Genomic DNA, 14914 nt, shown 5'->3' on the forward strand with positions numbered 1-14914 from the left:
TTGAGTGGCAAATATGATATCAGTAAAATCATAACACTTTTTTAAATGCATGTTTAATCCCTTAATAGGCTTAAAAACAACAATCTTTTAATTTCTGAGTATAGTCTTCACTTGACTGTGTGAAATGTACTCAACAAAAGATGTAATAATTCTGATTTTTTCCTAAGTGTGGCTCACAAAGCCTAGATGCTATCTGAAGAAATACAAAAAACAAAGACTTCAAGAATAGAAATTTTTTCAGGCACCTGGGTAGCTCAGTCGGTTAAGTGTCTGACTTCAGCTCAGGTCATGATCTCACAGTCCGTGGGTTCAAGTCCTGCATTGGGCTCTGTGCTGACAGCTCAGAGCCTGGAGCCTGCTTTGGATTCTGTGTCTCCCTCTTTCTCTGCCCCTCCCCCACTCACTCTCTCTGTCTCTCAAAATAAAGACATAAAAAATTTTTTAAAAAAATAGAATTCTTTTCTAGTTATTTTGAAATGTCCAGGCACTTCAACTTACAGAACCTACTTAACCATTTCTGAATCACAGCAAACAAAATAAAAACAAATTAGTTGAACTACTGGAGTGTGAAACACTCTTATTGGGGTGTGAAACAATCTTATTGGAGTATAAAAGTGTTCCAAATCTGGATTGTGGTGGTGATTGCACAATTATTTTTCTATTTTGGATCTTTTTTAAAAAATATACTTATTGTCAAATTGGTTTCCATACAACACCCAGTGCTCATCCCAACAAGTGCCCTCTTCAATGCCCATCACCCACTTTCCCCTCTCCCCCACTCTCAATGATAGCACAATTTAGCAAATTTGCTCAGTATCATTGAATTGTATACTTAAAATGGGTGAGTTTTATGGCATGTAAATTATACTGCAAGAAAGTTACACACAAAGAATTAGTTGCAATGCTTCTTATGACCACAGAATGTCAGCAAAGTCAGCCATGAAGGATTTTTCCATAAACCTAATTTTCCAAGAAGCAGCCAGCAACCACTAGATGTAGGTGTCTTTCACTACAGAAATGCCTTTGTTCTGGCTCTCAGGTGCTTGAAGTTATCAAAGAGTTAGGCGTCAGGAAGAAGGAAACATTTTCTTAAAAATTTTTAATGCTTATTTATCTTTGAGAGAGAGATAGAGTGCAAGCAAGGGGCGGCAAAGAAAGAGGAAGACACAGGCTCTGAGCTGTTAGCACACAGCCTGACGAGGGGTTCAAACTTATGAACTACAAGATTATGACCGGAACTGAAGTCAGACGCTTAACCAACTGAGCTATGCAGGTGCCCCGGAAACATTTTCAAATATTGTCTTATACAGATCTACAGTGATTGAAGCTATCAAATCATTTTATCCACGGTGTATACAATAAGTAAAACTAACTTCAAGCCACAATAGTTTTGAATAAGCTAATTCATTCTTACTGAAAATATTAAAATCATTTAAATCTAGTTTTGGACTACTTACACATTGTAGTAAACATATACACTTTGATTTTTATGACTATTTTATCTTTTTAAAAAACTGTACATTTTAAAGGACAATTTTTAAAATGTTGATCTAGTTCCCTTTAAGTTAGACAAACATTAACCAGTGAACTTTTCAAGTAATGAGGTAGTATGAAGAAATCTTTTAAAAGGAGTACAGTTTCTCTCATTACCTCTTTTGAAAACATAAAATATGTTGGATTATAGGAAGGTAAATTTAATACACATTGAAAACCACAACCATTTCTGGGGTGAGCCTTCCTCTTGCTCAGCGCAGCCCTGTTATGATTAAGGGCGGAGGAGACTTGTGAGCTGGAAAATTTTCTCTCAGTCACATTTTGAGCATATTTACAAGGGAAATAAGGTTTGTCCAAAAAAAGTTTTCATGTGTCAAAGTCTTAACCTACGTTTCCCAAATCAAAATAGATGTCCTGCCTTCATCGTGAGGCCAGTTTCAATCTAAGGGCTTTTTGGTTTTGAATTACGGTTAATACTAAAAGCAACATGAATGACAATTTCTTGGATTAATGATTTGAGTACCAGGAATCCAGAAACTGCTCACAGGGATAAGAAAAAAATAGGATCTAATAAAATGATACTTATATTAATTTTTCTCAGAGATTTGAGAGTCAACTGTTTCTTCACAGTATCACCAAATGTCAAGGTCAAAGTAGAGAAGACAGAGGTTAAGTGACAGGTTAAGTGACCTGGCCAAAGTGACAAAGGTAGTTCATTGAACTGTTAGGATTAGAACCAGGTCTTTTGGGCTCTCAGCCATAGGCCCTCGATTAAAACAACACAACCAGAGGCGCCTGGGTCACTTAGTCAGCTGGGTATATGACTCTGGCTCAGGTCATGATCTCACAGTTTGTGGGTTCGAGCCTCGCATCAGGATCTATGAGGACAGCTAGGAGCCTGGAGCCTGCTGCAGGAGTAGTAGTCTCTCCTCTATCTCTCTGCCCCTCCCCTTCTCACGTTCTGTATCTGTCTCTCTCTCTCCCACTCAAAAATAAAGATTAAAAAAAAAAAAACATACATCCATTATTCATTCTGCACTTTATATGATATGTAACATTGGGGCTTTTTTGTTGTTGTTTTTGTAGTTCTTTTTATCCAGGATGGATTTGAAAAAAACAGATAACCACTGTCTGATTCAAGAACCATAAAGTGAGTCCTGAGACAATGATGCTTGGGATGCTAAATGCTGTGGAAGAAATATTCAAGTAATTAGTTATGATGAAAATGCCTTATGACTGCAGAGTTACACATGGAATCCTAATATGGTGAATGAAGTCTACGCCAGCCATGGAAGGAGCCCCTAGATGTTCTGCAATCCAGGGCAACCCAGTCTTTTTCACTCTCTACCATTATGCGGAGAGCTCCAGTTACTAAGCATTGGTCCGCCAACTTCTCTTGCCCTCCCCCAAACTGCATGATCCTATAGGTATTTCTGGAGCGAGAGCAACCAGGCATTTAATGATGTAAGTCATGCCTCTTGACTAGAAAGATTATTGGGTCAGGCATGTTACGTACCCTTGATAAAAGAGATTCGTGTTCCACCCTTCAGGGTCTAAATCCCAACCAAAATCCAGGTGGGTAGTATCAATTCAGACATCTCAAGAAAAGGATAAATGAAACCATGCAAATAATACAGGCTGATACTATGCCCGCAAAAAATATATATATATATTTTTTGCATTGTCTAAAAGCTGCAGTCTTTTTTTTTTTTTTAATGTTTTATTCATTTCTAGGAGAGAGAGAGGGACAGCGTGAACAGGGGAGGGTCAGAGAGAGAGGGAGTCACAGACTGAAACAGGCTCCAGGCTCTGAGCCGGCAGTCAGCACAGAGCCCGACGCGGGGCTCGAACCCACGAACTGCGAGATCATGACCTAAGCGAAAGTCAGACGCTTAACCGACTAAGCCACCCAGGCGCCCCTAAAAGCTGCAATCTTAGTGGCATCAAATGTGTTTTTATTTTAACACTACTAGGTAAGTGAGGAAAAGGATAGTAAGAATCTGGCTGACTAAAGTAGCATGCATGCCTGCATATTTTCAAACATTCTTGTATGTGAAAAAAATCTGTATCTGTATTTTTTTTTAAATTCACATTGAAATGGATTAATGTTTTAAAATTTGGAATTGCTAACATTCTGCTATTATTCATAATTTCATGTATCACTTCAAAAGTCCTTGAATTTAAATTGTTCAAAGGCATAGCATTACTCTGTCGCTAATCTAACCTCTAAGCAATTGCCAAATGTCATCAATGCCTTAATCTCCAATCACATTTGTTTTTTATCTTTCAAGCTAACAAAACAAATGCTGATCTACTAAGCAACAAGATATACTACATTTTTTAAGCTTGAAAATATCACTGCTCTCCCACAGTGAATAAAAGACCTATTTTCCCAGTATTGTCAATAACTTCTAGTGATAGGATTGTGCCCCTCCAATCCTTTGGAGCCCCACAGTCTGATAAAGGTTAAGATAAGAATTAAAATACTATCCATGGCCACAAGTGAGTGACACCCACAGGTAGTATGGGGGGGGGCAAGACTCTTTACCATTGGTCTCAGTTTCCATTATGTTTTAACCACCTAAAGTAACTAATTATAAGCAATTCAAACAAAATCAGCAATTTTGCTACAAAATGATTCATTTTAAAATCTTTTGTATACCCATCAGTTTTGAAGTCCTCATAGACTAATGATGTTTAAGAGAGAATAAGGAGAGAATAAGGAGTTACAGAAATGGCACATACATCATGTTGGGCTGTGTCATAGGACACTAAATAGTCTTGTATGCTCGGTAAATATTGGATGCGCGCAACCATCCATGACTTAGGGGAAAACTGGGTGAGTCCTGCCCCAGACCATGTTCTCCAACATTAATGTGCTTCAGAAACAGGAGTGCAACTGGGTAAAAATAGAAATACTCAGATCTACTAAATCAAAATTCTAGATATATGGAATGACAAACAGAATAAACATATGGGTGCAGTCATGTTATCCTTTATCTAAAAAGCCCATTTTTTTATGTCTTCCCTATTAGGCTACTTACTTCCTCCAAAGTGTTCAATAGTTAAGGTGTTTTAAAAGTTAAAAATTTTACATTTTTTAAAGGTATGTTTATTTTTGAGAGAGAGAAGACAGACAGAGCATGAGCAGGGGAGGGGCAGAGAGACAAGGGAGACACAGAATAATCCAAAGCAGGCTTCAGGGACTTGAACCCACAAACTGTGAGATCATGACCTGAGTTGAAGTCAGAGATACCCAACTGACTGAGGCACCCAGGTGCCACTAAAAGGTAAGGATTTTAAAATCTATTCCTAAATTAAACCCTGATACTGGTCTGCCATAAGTCAGTGTTTTCCAGAGCTCATCAAACACTGGTTTGGTGTTAAGGCTTGTTGAGAGCTATTTGTTCTAGAGACCCTTACACCATATGTCAAAGGTTCTCATAAAGTAGTAGCCAATGACAGACCTGACAGGGTCCCTTCGTCCTCTGTCCGAAGGCCAGCGGGACTTCCCTACAGTGAGTGACAGGGCTTTCCTTCACAAGCTTCCCTCTCTTCAGACCACAATGGCAAAAAAAAATCAAGGCATCATGGAAATATAGATTACTATCCTAGTTAAAAGGTCTGAGTATTGTGGTCTGTCCATGGTCAAGAGCTATCAGTATTTAAGGAAATCAACCTGAAACTTGGCTTCCTTGTCTAGAAAATGAAAGGGGTAAACTACAGTTAATCCTTGAACAATGCACAGGTTGGGGTGCCGACATTCTCTTCCCTGCTATCAAAAATCCAACCCTTTTGACCCCCCCCAAATTTAATAGGCTATTGTTGACCAAAAGACTTAATGATAACAATGAACACATTTTATATATTGTATACTGTATTCTTACAATAAACTAAGCTAGAGGAAGAAAATGTTAAGAAAATCATAAAACACATTTACAGTATCGTACCATAAAATAACCGTGTATAAATGGAACCATGCGCTACAAATCATGTTGTTTAAAGGTCAACTGTACACTTTTGGGATGTCTTTTACCTTGAAGATTTGACTTCAATGAGTACAACTGTAGATTTGATGTGCCAATAGCTAGTCCTTAAACCACAGAGTCATTTTCTCCTGATCAGCATCAGGGATTTTAGAAACCAGAGAAACTAATACATGCTTTTGCACATTAGAAAATAGAAGGCTTGGGGCGCCTCGGTGGCTCAGTCTGACTTCGGCTCAGGGAATGATCTCACGGTTTGTGGGTTCGAGCCCCGCGTTGGGCTCTGTGCTGACAGCCAGCTCAGAGCCTGGAGCCTGTTTCAGTCTGTGACTCCCTCTCTCTCTGACCCTCCCCTGCTCACGCTGTCTCTCTCTCTCTCTCAGAAATACATAAAACATTAAAAAATTAAAAAGAAAATAGAAGGCCTGGAGATTGCTAGATCTAACCACATGGAACCACAGCACTATCTGTCAGCAGCCGTCACCTGCGTGGCCAGCATGTGCTTCTCTTGGTCCTTCTCCTACTTTTGGTCCAGCCTAGGTCAGAGCCCTGGGGCAAAGGCGTTGTGCCCTCGCCTGTTTTATTTTTGAAAGTGAGAGACAGAGACAGAAGGCAAGTGGGGTTGGGGAAGAGACAGACAGAGACACAGAATCTGAAGGAGGCTCCACGCTCAAAGCTCTGTGTCAGCGCAGAGCCCAATGTGGGGCTCGAACCCATGAACCACGAGATCATGACCTGAGCTGAAGTCTCAACCAACCAAGTCACCCAAGCACCCCTCCCCTTGCCTGGTTCTGCTCTTGGTCCTGAGCTCTGGCAGCAGTGGGACCTTAGGCGAGTTACTTGACCTTGTCTTCAAGCCTGTTTCTTCACCTGCCAGCTGGGGATGACAATGAAAGCACCAACACTTGTTGGGTTATGAGAATTAAATGTGATAAGCCCTCTATGGCACATTGTTTGGTGCCTGGTACACAGTACACACACTTTAAGCGGCAGCAATTATTTCTGATTACAGCCGCATGGTTATAGCATCCATATAACTCAGCACATGACTGAAGAAAGTCCATGAAGTCACATGGCTGCCACAGCCCCGGGTCCTCTATCCTTCTGGACTTATTCTTACCAATGCAACCTCATTTGTTGACTTGAAGGAATGAATGAACATGCTGACTCTCTATCTTTCTTTCCAGAAACTCCAGATCACACAGCTATGCTGATGGGATAGTAATTTAAGGAAGCAGGTGGCATGATCAATGAATTAAAGGTATCTCTTTAAAAACAAAAGAAACTGTTAATAGTGGTTGCCCTCCTGGGAGGAGGCTTCAAGTCAGGGACAGGAGACTGATGTTTCACCATATGCTTTTATAGCTCTTAAATTCTGAACCTCAAATATGTGTTACTTATATTAAAAAATGTTTTTTAACATGCTAATTTCTAAAAAGTAAAAAAATCAATTCATAACTTAAAAGAGTGTATGCCTTCCTCTCATGAGAGTTGGGGAGCTGAAAGTCCAGCCTCACATGCCCTTCAGAGCATCTGAGTGTCCATGGTTGCTGCCCTGCCCATGCACCCCCAGGACTGAAAAGGGAGGGGCCGACGCCATGGGAGGTGGGACAAAGAGAAGGAAAAATCTTTCTAGTTCAGAATTATTTCAGGTTTTGACTGGATTCTGCACAGAGGAATCAAAGGAATACCTACTATAGATTTAGAGCAGGGCTTTATGTCCAGTTCTATTCTACTGCCCAGGGAAGGCAAAGACCTGAATTAAAAGAAAGAACAAAGAGTGAATGAAGTGTGTGTGTGTGTGTGTGTGTGTGTGTGTGTGTGTGTGTGTGTACTCCAAATAATCCATGCTGGCTCAGCTTTGCAATGCTGGTTCCCCAAATATTTTTCTGATAAAGATATCTGAAAAAAACTCAGCATCCTCTTGAAAATTAAGACTGGCTTGGAAATAACAAGGGCTGCATTTTATTTGAGCAAGTACAATCTAGTATAACAAAGTGATAACAAGGTTAGCTTTCTCCTCTTACTCATCATTTTCTATCCCTGATGGAATTATGTGTGAATGTGTAAAGATGGCCTTGAAAGTAAGTATCTTAAATCTCATTGTAAGCTACCACACAGCACCCCATGGCAAAATGGATCTTTGAAGAACAAACGTGTTAAAAATGCTTTGCACTAACATACATTTGGAATTCTAAAATGCATAAATATGAAATGTAGCTATGATAAAATGGATTTATATAGAATATCAAAATATACCATGCTCAAGTAGTTCAGAATCAGGCCTGTGTCTTTGCGATGACCTTAGAAAAGATGAGCCACCTTTAAGTTCTTGAAAACCTTGGCACATACAATAAAACAGAAGAAACTCAGGACATCTCAGCTAGCCGGCTGGCTGCAGCTCTGCTTACCTCACACGGCTCCAAATTGCTTCATTCTTTTTGGTTGTGGACTAGAAAAACTGTGTTGGTTTCACAAGTCCTCGTTTTTTTAAAAGTGTACTTTCAGCACTTAGGAAATAGACTGTACTGGACATTAAGAAGAATATAATGAAGAAAACCTACAAGTGTGGTTGCTGATGCGAAACATCCTGCTTCAGGTAAGCCTAGCGCTCAGACATATTTAAATACACGGCAGAAGTTCATTTCCTTTATTTCCCCGCTTCAAATGATTTCACATCGTGAACTACCTAGTTAAATCTGAGGTGGTGGTGTGATCCCAGGATTCACGATCGGTAATTTCTACATGCAGAAGTCCAGATTCTGAAAATTATAGGAGCAAATAAAAAGAAACACAAATGCAGTGACAGCTGTGGATTCCAAGCAACACTGTTCTACAAGGTGTACGATGTCCATGCAGCTTCCAATTCACCGCTCTCTGTTTAGCGAGAGGTTGTAGTCAGTATCTGTTGAAGGCCGAATGGAGAGCTATCAAACTGTGCTATGTTTAGTAGCACAAGTTTTTGCTGCAGGGACAAGCTGGAGGAGTAAGAATCAAAAGTTCCCACACACCTCTGAGAGCTTGGCTCAAGTCCCCTCTTTACAACCTCCGCTTAACTTCCGGGACGGTTGAAGCATTCCTGTACCTTCCTTAAGGCACAAGCTGTCAGCTGCCCACACACCATTCTCCCAGAGCCCCAGTTTGATCCAACACTGATGGCCATATGCTTCACAGAAGCCTGAAAACCTCTCAGCCCCAGGGGTAGAATCTTCACTAGCAATCCAGAGCTTTTACTTCCAATCTCCTTGCCAGCGATTGGTTACAGAGGGAGGTTCTAGCTGGTGAGACTCAGAGGGAATCTGCTGCTGACGGTCTTGTGTGCAAATCTTCCTTGCTCTTAAAACAGGACAGAAGAATGGGGTTGCCTGCTTCTGTAGCAGCAATATCAGGATTGGGGGAGACCGCCAAGACACGGAGCAAGGATCTGGTCGTGAGGCCATTGTTAAGTCACTAAATTAAGCAAGCATGGGATTTCCTACCTCTGGACTTCTTGTTTGGTGAGGGAACATCTCCTCCTTGTTTAAACTACTAGGGAGTGGGGAGACATTTGCTTTTTGTGGCCCCAAGTAATCAGATGCAATCTCCTTCCTCTGATATAACATAAGCTATTAAATAGAGCAGAAAACACACGGGAACGCACGCACAAGCTCTCCTTCTCTTACAAACTATACTCTCGTGCGAGGACCAGCATTCTAAATTCAAGCTCCTTGGGAGTATGGCGCATGCGCTGCGTGCCCCATCCCGCATACCCTCCTCCCCTCTACTTTCACGTACTTCCAGGCCCAGTTCAAAATCTGCCTCCTCCACGGATAGTGTCTTATTTAATCCTTGCCTACATCTGCCTCTCTTTCTAACATATGGCCTTCACCGCCTCTAACTTTTTTCCATCTTGTCTGCTGATCCCTGTCTCTCCCTCTCACGATGCTCCACACTGAGCACACATTTGATTTACAGCAACTGACTGAATATAAAGCCCCATTTCCCTTCACCTGAAACTTGATATTTTCCTTTCCTCTTTTCTCCCTTGTCTTCTTTCCTCATCTTACTTCTCTGTAGAAGGAAAGACAAAAATTGAGATAAAAGAGATTCGGAGCGCAGACTTTGAAGGTAGGTAAGACTTCCTAAAGAAAGCCCCCAGTGGTGTGCCCTACCTTCTGGGAGTGGCAGATCAGGGAAAGAATCATGGCCGGTGGTGGCTGGGAGGACAGCAGTTAGACATGATACAAATGACCTCTTGTTTCCGAGCCTCCCTGACACTGACCAGTTTCCACTACTGAAAGTAGGGCTTGGGGGGCATCATGAACAAATCAGAAATTATGAGAGAACATATAGCAGAGTCTAGCACATAGCAGGCATTCAACAAATGTCTCAGGAGTGGATGAGAGATGACACAACATCTTACAAGTAGGGCTTTGGCCTTAGACCTTGAAGGTTTTTTCATTATAAAAACAGAACAAAATGTAAATATCAGTAATAACACTGGTAATGAACTTCATCTGAATGTGCTGACAAAAAGTCTTTGATCTGGTGTAGACTTCAAGCTGTTTTGAAAGGGAATCTAGGTTGTTTTTGTTTTTACTTTAAAACTCCTATGGCTGTGAGATCAAACTCACAATTGGGGGCCATCAATAGACTTCCAGACCATTTGCAGAAAGGCCTACTGCAGCCTGCAACCTGAATCTCTAGCAGCCCCTTCTCTGCGTAGCAGCTCTGGAGCCATCTCACTGACGAGATGGCACAAAGGGCATCTGCAAAGAGCATGACCCAGTGTAGAAACTGGCTCCCACACACTTGAAGGCAAGTGGATACAATTTTAACATTAACTTTGAACATATTCCAGATATTAAATATTTGTCATACCTTTCATTAGACTCATTCATTCAAACCGACACTAAAACCTTCTGCAAGATCTTTTATATTACACAATAGAGTAAAAACTGTAGTAAATGTTCAGATAGTTAAATGAGCACCAAACACTACAAAGTGTAACCAACATGGTTCTATTAAAAACTCTCTTCAACTATGGCATTCAAGGACAGCAATACAATATTTTCTTTACAAAGCAACTAATATAAAAATCTGCAAATGCCATAAATTCATTTATAGGCTATTATTTTCAAATAGGCATATCATTAGATCCTTTCGATTCTTTCTTCCTTTCAATTCTTTCCTGAGGTATTTTTTTTTTTTTTGTGGTTTGCTTTTACTGTACTGCTGGATGCATTATCTTGATCATCCTTTCCTAAAATGATTTTTAAAGACCTGCAAAAAAATTTTATTGCATAGGACGCTACTCATGACACAGAGGTTAGGAACTGGAAATATGTGGCATTGGAACAAGTCTTACAAATATTGCATTTTAAGAATCTGTTACATACATTTTTTACAGCTTGTCGCTTTAAAAAAAAACCTGAAGTTACAGCTAATAGTTAACTACGTACAGTGAGGCATCTTAGGAATGTCAGAGATTAGAGAGTATGATGAATGATACAAAGGAAAAAAGCCATAATTCTTGCCGGCTATATATTGTATTGCCTTCAAAAGCAACTGTACATGTTGTAATCAGTTCATAGTTAAATATTTCTACTAATCTGTTTTGGGAGAGCAAATGTCTTTCAAAGTTTCAAGTTCCTCTATGAGCTTCTTGTTCTGAACCTCCAGCACTGCGACTCGACTCTCCAGACATTTTACATATTCTTTCTTTCGACGTCGACATTCTTTAGCAGCTTCCCTGAAAAAAAGTAGAAGCAAAAAGGGCAAACAAAACACTTTTTTGCATGCTATTGAAAAGCAGACTGAAGTAAGCTTGGTAAATGTGATCATGGCTGCATTCCAAATCTTGGAACAGTGTTCCCAATTCAATGTCAAACACTAAGCCACACTAGATTCTTAAGGGTCACAAGTGTCCCTTCCACAGGTCCACATGGCAATTAGTAGAATTGCTGCATCTCCTGCCTTGATTAGAGTTCATAGTAAACAAGGTCCAAGTCAAAGACAGTTACTCTGCTTTATGGCAATAAAGATCTTTGAGGGCCTTGAGTTCCTCAATGAGAGTCTTGTTTTGGTTTTCAAGCACAGCCACACGGTTTTCAAGACATTTGACATATTCTTTCTTCTTCCTGCGACACTCCCGGGCAGCTTCCCTGGAACCAACACAAGGCAAATAACTACAGGAACAACTTCCCAGCACAATCCAGACCGGCTCAGGTGAACTTCTGCCCCCCGAATTCAACAGCCAATCGATCCTAGGTAAGGTTTGTACAAAGCCACACAACAAAATGTAACCAAGCACATGCCTTTTGTAAGATTGCTTGAAAACAATGGGAGAGCACAATTTGCTCATCATTCCCTGTACGTGCTGTTTTCTTAGGGCACACGTTCCATGATCACAGTGACCAGAATGGTTTTCAGTAACCTAAAACAAGAGGACCACATGCCCGAGTGGAAGTTCTACAAAAACATTTACAGATCCTTTCAAGTCTCTTCGTTATTTTTGTCCACCAAAAGCCACATATTCCATCACAGTGAATTAACTTTATTTGATCAAAAGTACTGAAAAAAAATTAATCCTCAGAAACCTGAAATGTCAATATTGGAGATTTTGTTTCTTCAAGACTAAATCTCAGTAAAACAAATAAGCTCAACCACAACTGCAAGAGGCAGTTTATTGTCTGGAAAACACCCTGGATAAAGACAACAGGAGGCAAATCACGTACATTTTCATGAACCAAAATGAAATGGGCTCTGCTTCTGAAAATTAAGGAAGGGAAGAAGGGAGATACATAATACAACACTCAGTAATTCAGATCATTTAAACCCACAAAGTGAGAGCACCACAATTAACATTTTGGAAAGGAAGCTACTATATCGCCCAAAAGTGTACTTTCAGACTGTTTTCTAATCAAGTGCATTTACTACCCAATATACTGTTAAAGTGCTGTAGGCATGCCCAAAGGACAGAACAGACCAGCTGAAGCAACAAACAAATAAACAGATGAGCTAGTCATTTTCATGTTTAGTCCCACAAAAAAAGAATAACTACAGCCAACATTTTTCTCTTTCTCCTGATTTTCAGGGTGGGAGGGTGTGGCAACCACATCATTTAACTCCTCTGTAGAGTGCGCCCTCTATATAACATAACAGTGTTATTTTGGAGTAGTCAACTAAATAACTGCCTCTGAGGTGAGCTTCATATCAAAAAAGCCTACGCTGAAACAGATAGCTCACGTATATTAACAAAAGCCGTGTTGGATGGCTGAACACCAGTTACTATAATGCCGACTGGCAGTGCTGCAATTCTGAACCAGGAGTGATATGCACGACAGATTTGGCCAATTCTGCTGTATTTGTAGGATGGTTGACTTTCACTAACAACTTGTTATCTGTGTTTTTTCTGTGGGACCAACTATCAGCAGAAAAAAGACCTTGAAATCCCAGTGAACTGCAGGAAAAGATCAACCGCTACTTCCTAACCAAGAACAATGCTCTCGAGAACCCTGTGAACTCACAAAGCTCTCAGACTTCTCAACTAGTTAACAAAAAAATAAATGTAAAAAGTGAACTGAATCTGATGAATACAGATTAATTTAATCTAAATGATGCATCAGGAAAAATTGAGAATAAACCCAAGCACACTCATAAATTTGCCAGTTTGAGAACATAATTCAACTTTTCTACGAAGGAACTAAAATACATTTATTTTAATTTAAATTTAATTTAAATACCATTTAAATACCCATAAATGCCAGCCAAAGTCATTACTGTAAATTCTAGATTTGGAAGGAGGATAGTCATTTTACAAAACAAGTTACATTGAATGAAATTTTAAATATCTTAATAGCAGTGTTGTGAGATACATGTTTTCATTTTTTTTTACCAAAGTGTATTGTTTGTCATAAATATCATAATTCGTATCTCATGTGGATGCAGGTACATGTTACCAGTGAAAATGTTCCAAACACAAAGCTTTAAATGATCACACCAGTAGATGGTACATTCCTAAGTATTTCCCAGCTATGGAAAACACCTGTTTCTTCTATTAATAGTTAGGTCAGTTTTCAGGCCTTGCATTTGTTTGGATATATCCTCAGCATGAAGAGGAAATACATAGCAAAGAGGAAATGTTGACAAGGCTGTAAAGAAATATAAACTTTATATATATATATATCATAAATGCCAGCCAAAGAATAAAAAGGAAATGTATAAGAGGTTTTTCAGGGTAATAAATAAAACCTACTTATTAAAAAACATACTTTCCATGAAGTTAAATTTGAAGCTCACTCTGAGGTCTTTCTGAGATGACTCTGGTGTAGTACAGCAGGTGGGTCTGGAATAAAGACTGCCTGATCGCATAACCAGGTTCTGTCCAGAGTGGGCTGCTACAGCTTACTACTTAACCTCTCTGAACCTGAGTTCCTCATCTGTAAAGTCAGGATAATAACCACATCCTTTCTCACATAAAAACTATATGAGAGTTAAAGAAGCAGTAGAAATAAAGCACTTAAAACCTACCTATGGTACTTGGCTCAAGTGAGCAACCTATTAGCCATTTATCATCTGCTTTTTCCCTTGTCTTGCTCTGAAATTGAGATCTGGAAAGTTAGAATAGACCCTTCTCAGATTCTCTTGAAGGTAAGGATTCTATTAGCTATTTCTAACCAAGGGAATGGTGGGTGAAAGATGCTGGGGGTGGGGGGGTTGTGTGTGGAGGTGTGCCTGGGTGGTTCAGTCAGTTAAATGTCCAACTTTGGCTCAGGTCATCTTGCTGTTCGTGCATTGAGCCCCGCATCAGGCTCTGTGCTGACAGCTCAGAGCCTGGAGCCATCCTCAGATTCTGTCACCCTCTCTCTCTGCCCCTTCCCCACTCATGCTCTGTCTCTGTCTCTGTCTCAAAAAGAAATAATAAAACATTAAAAAAAAAAAAAAAAAAAGTAAAGAAAGATGCCGGGAGGATCTTCCAGAAGTTTTCCAAAGACTCAGCCAGCCCCGGTTTTTGGCTCTAGCCCTTTTCCCTCTTCCCGCCTGACGAAATGCCTAGATGTGTGGCAGCCATGTTGTGATCATAAGAACAAATGTCAGTACTGAAGATGACAGAGCAGGGAGGAGAAGCCTGGATCCTTGATGACAGTGCTCAGTCTTTGTTCCGGCTGTACATCTCTCTGGACCAGCCACGGAAGATCAAAATAACACCTATAAGGCTAGGCTCCATTTCCCTTGGTTATTCACAGCCCAAACACAAATGCTATCCAACAGTGTTATTTGCTGATTATATTTTTAAAACCTACAATTTCTCACCAGGGAAATTTCTTATGCACGTGTAGATACTTGTGGGGCACGTTTACAGGAACCCACTGCCTAATAGTTCATCTATTTCATTTTGATAGTTCTATTGACACAATTTTTAATCTCAAAATAAAGGTATAGAATAATGACAA

General features: G+C 40.0%; 1 protein-coding gene across 30 annotated transcripts in view; it reads right to left on the reverse strand.

Moving 5' to 3' along the window:
- Positions 1-10464: 10464 nt before the first annotated feature.
- The window catches only part of CREM (cAMP responsive element modulator), a 70799-nt gene continuing 66349 nt past the window's right edge, over positions 10465-14914 (reverse strand). For 18 of the 30 annotated variants that reach the window (XM_077771740.1, XM_077771738.1, XM_077771733.1 and 15 more), the window contains one exon: positions 11118-11623. In XM_077771740.1, coding sequence (XP_077627866.1) covers positions 11479-11623 — 145 coding nt within the window. In that variant the 3' untranslated portion in view covers positions 11118-11478. Of the gene's footprint in view, positions 11624-14914 lie in introns of all 30 variants that reach the window. The other 12 variants (XM_077771741.1, XM_077771739.1, XM_077771734.1 and 9 more) reach the window with 1 other exon arrangement.

This window comes from Crocuta crocuta, unplaced genomic scaffold (assembly GCF_008692635.1).
Source record: "Crocuta crocuta isolate KB4526 unplaced genomic scaffold, BGI_CrCroc_1.0 scaffold457, whole genome shotgun sequence".
NCBI classification, from domain to species: domain Eukaryota; kingdom Metazoa; phylum Chordata; class Mammalia; order Carnivora; family Hyaenidae; genus Crocuta; species Crocuta crocuta.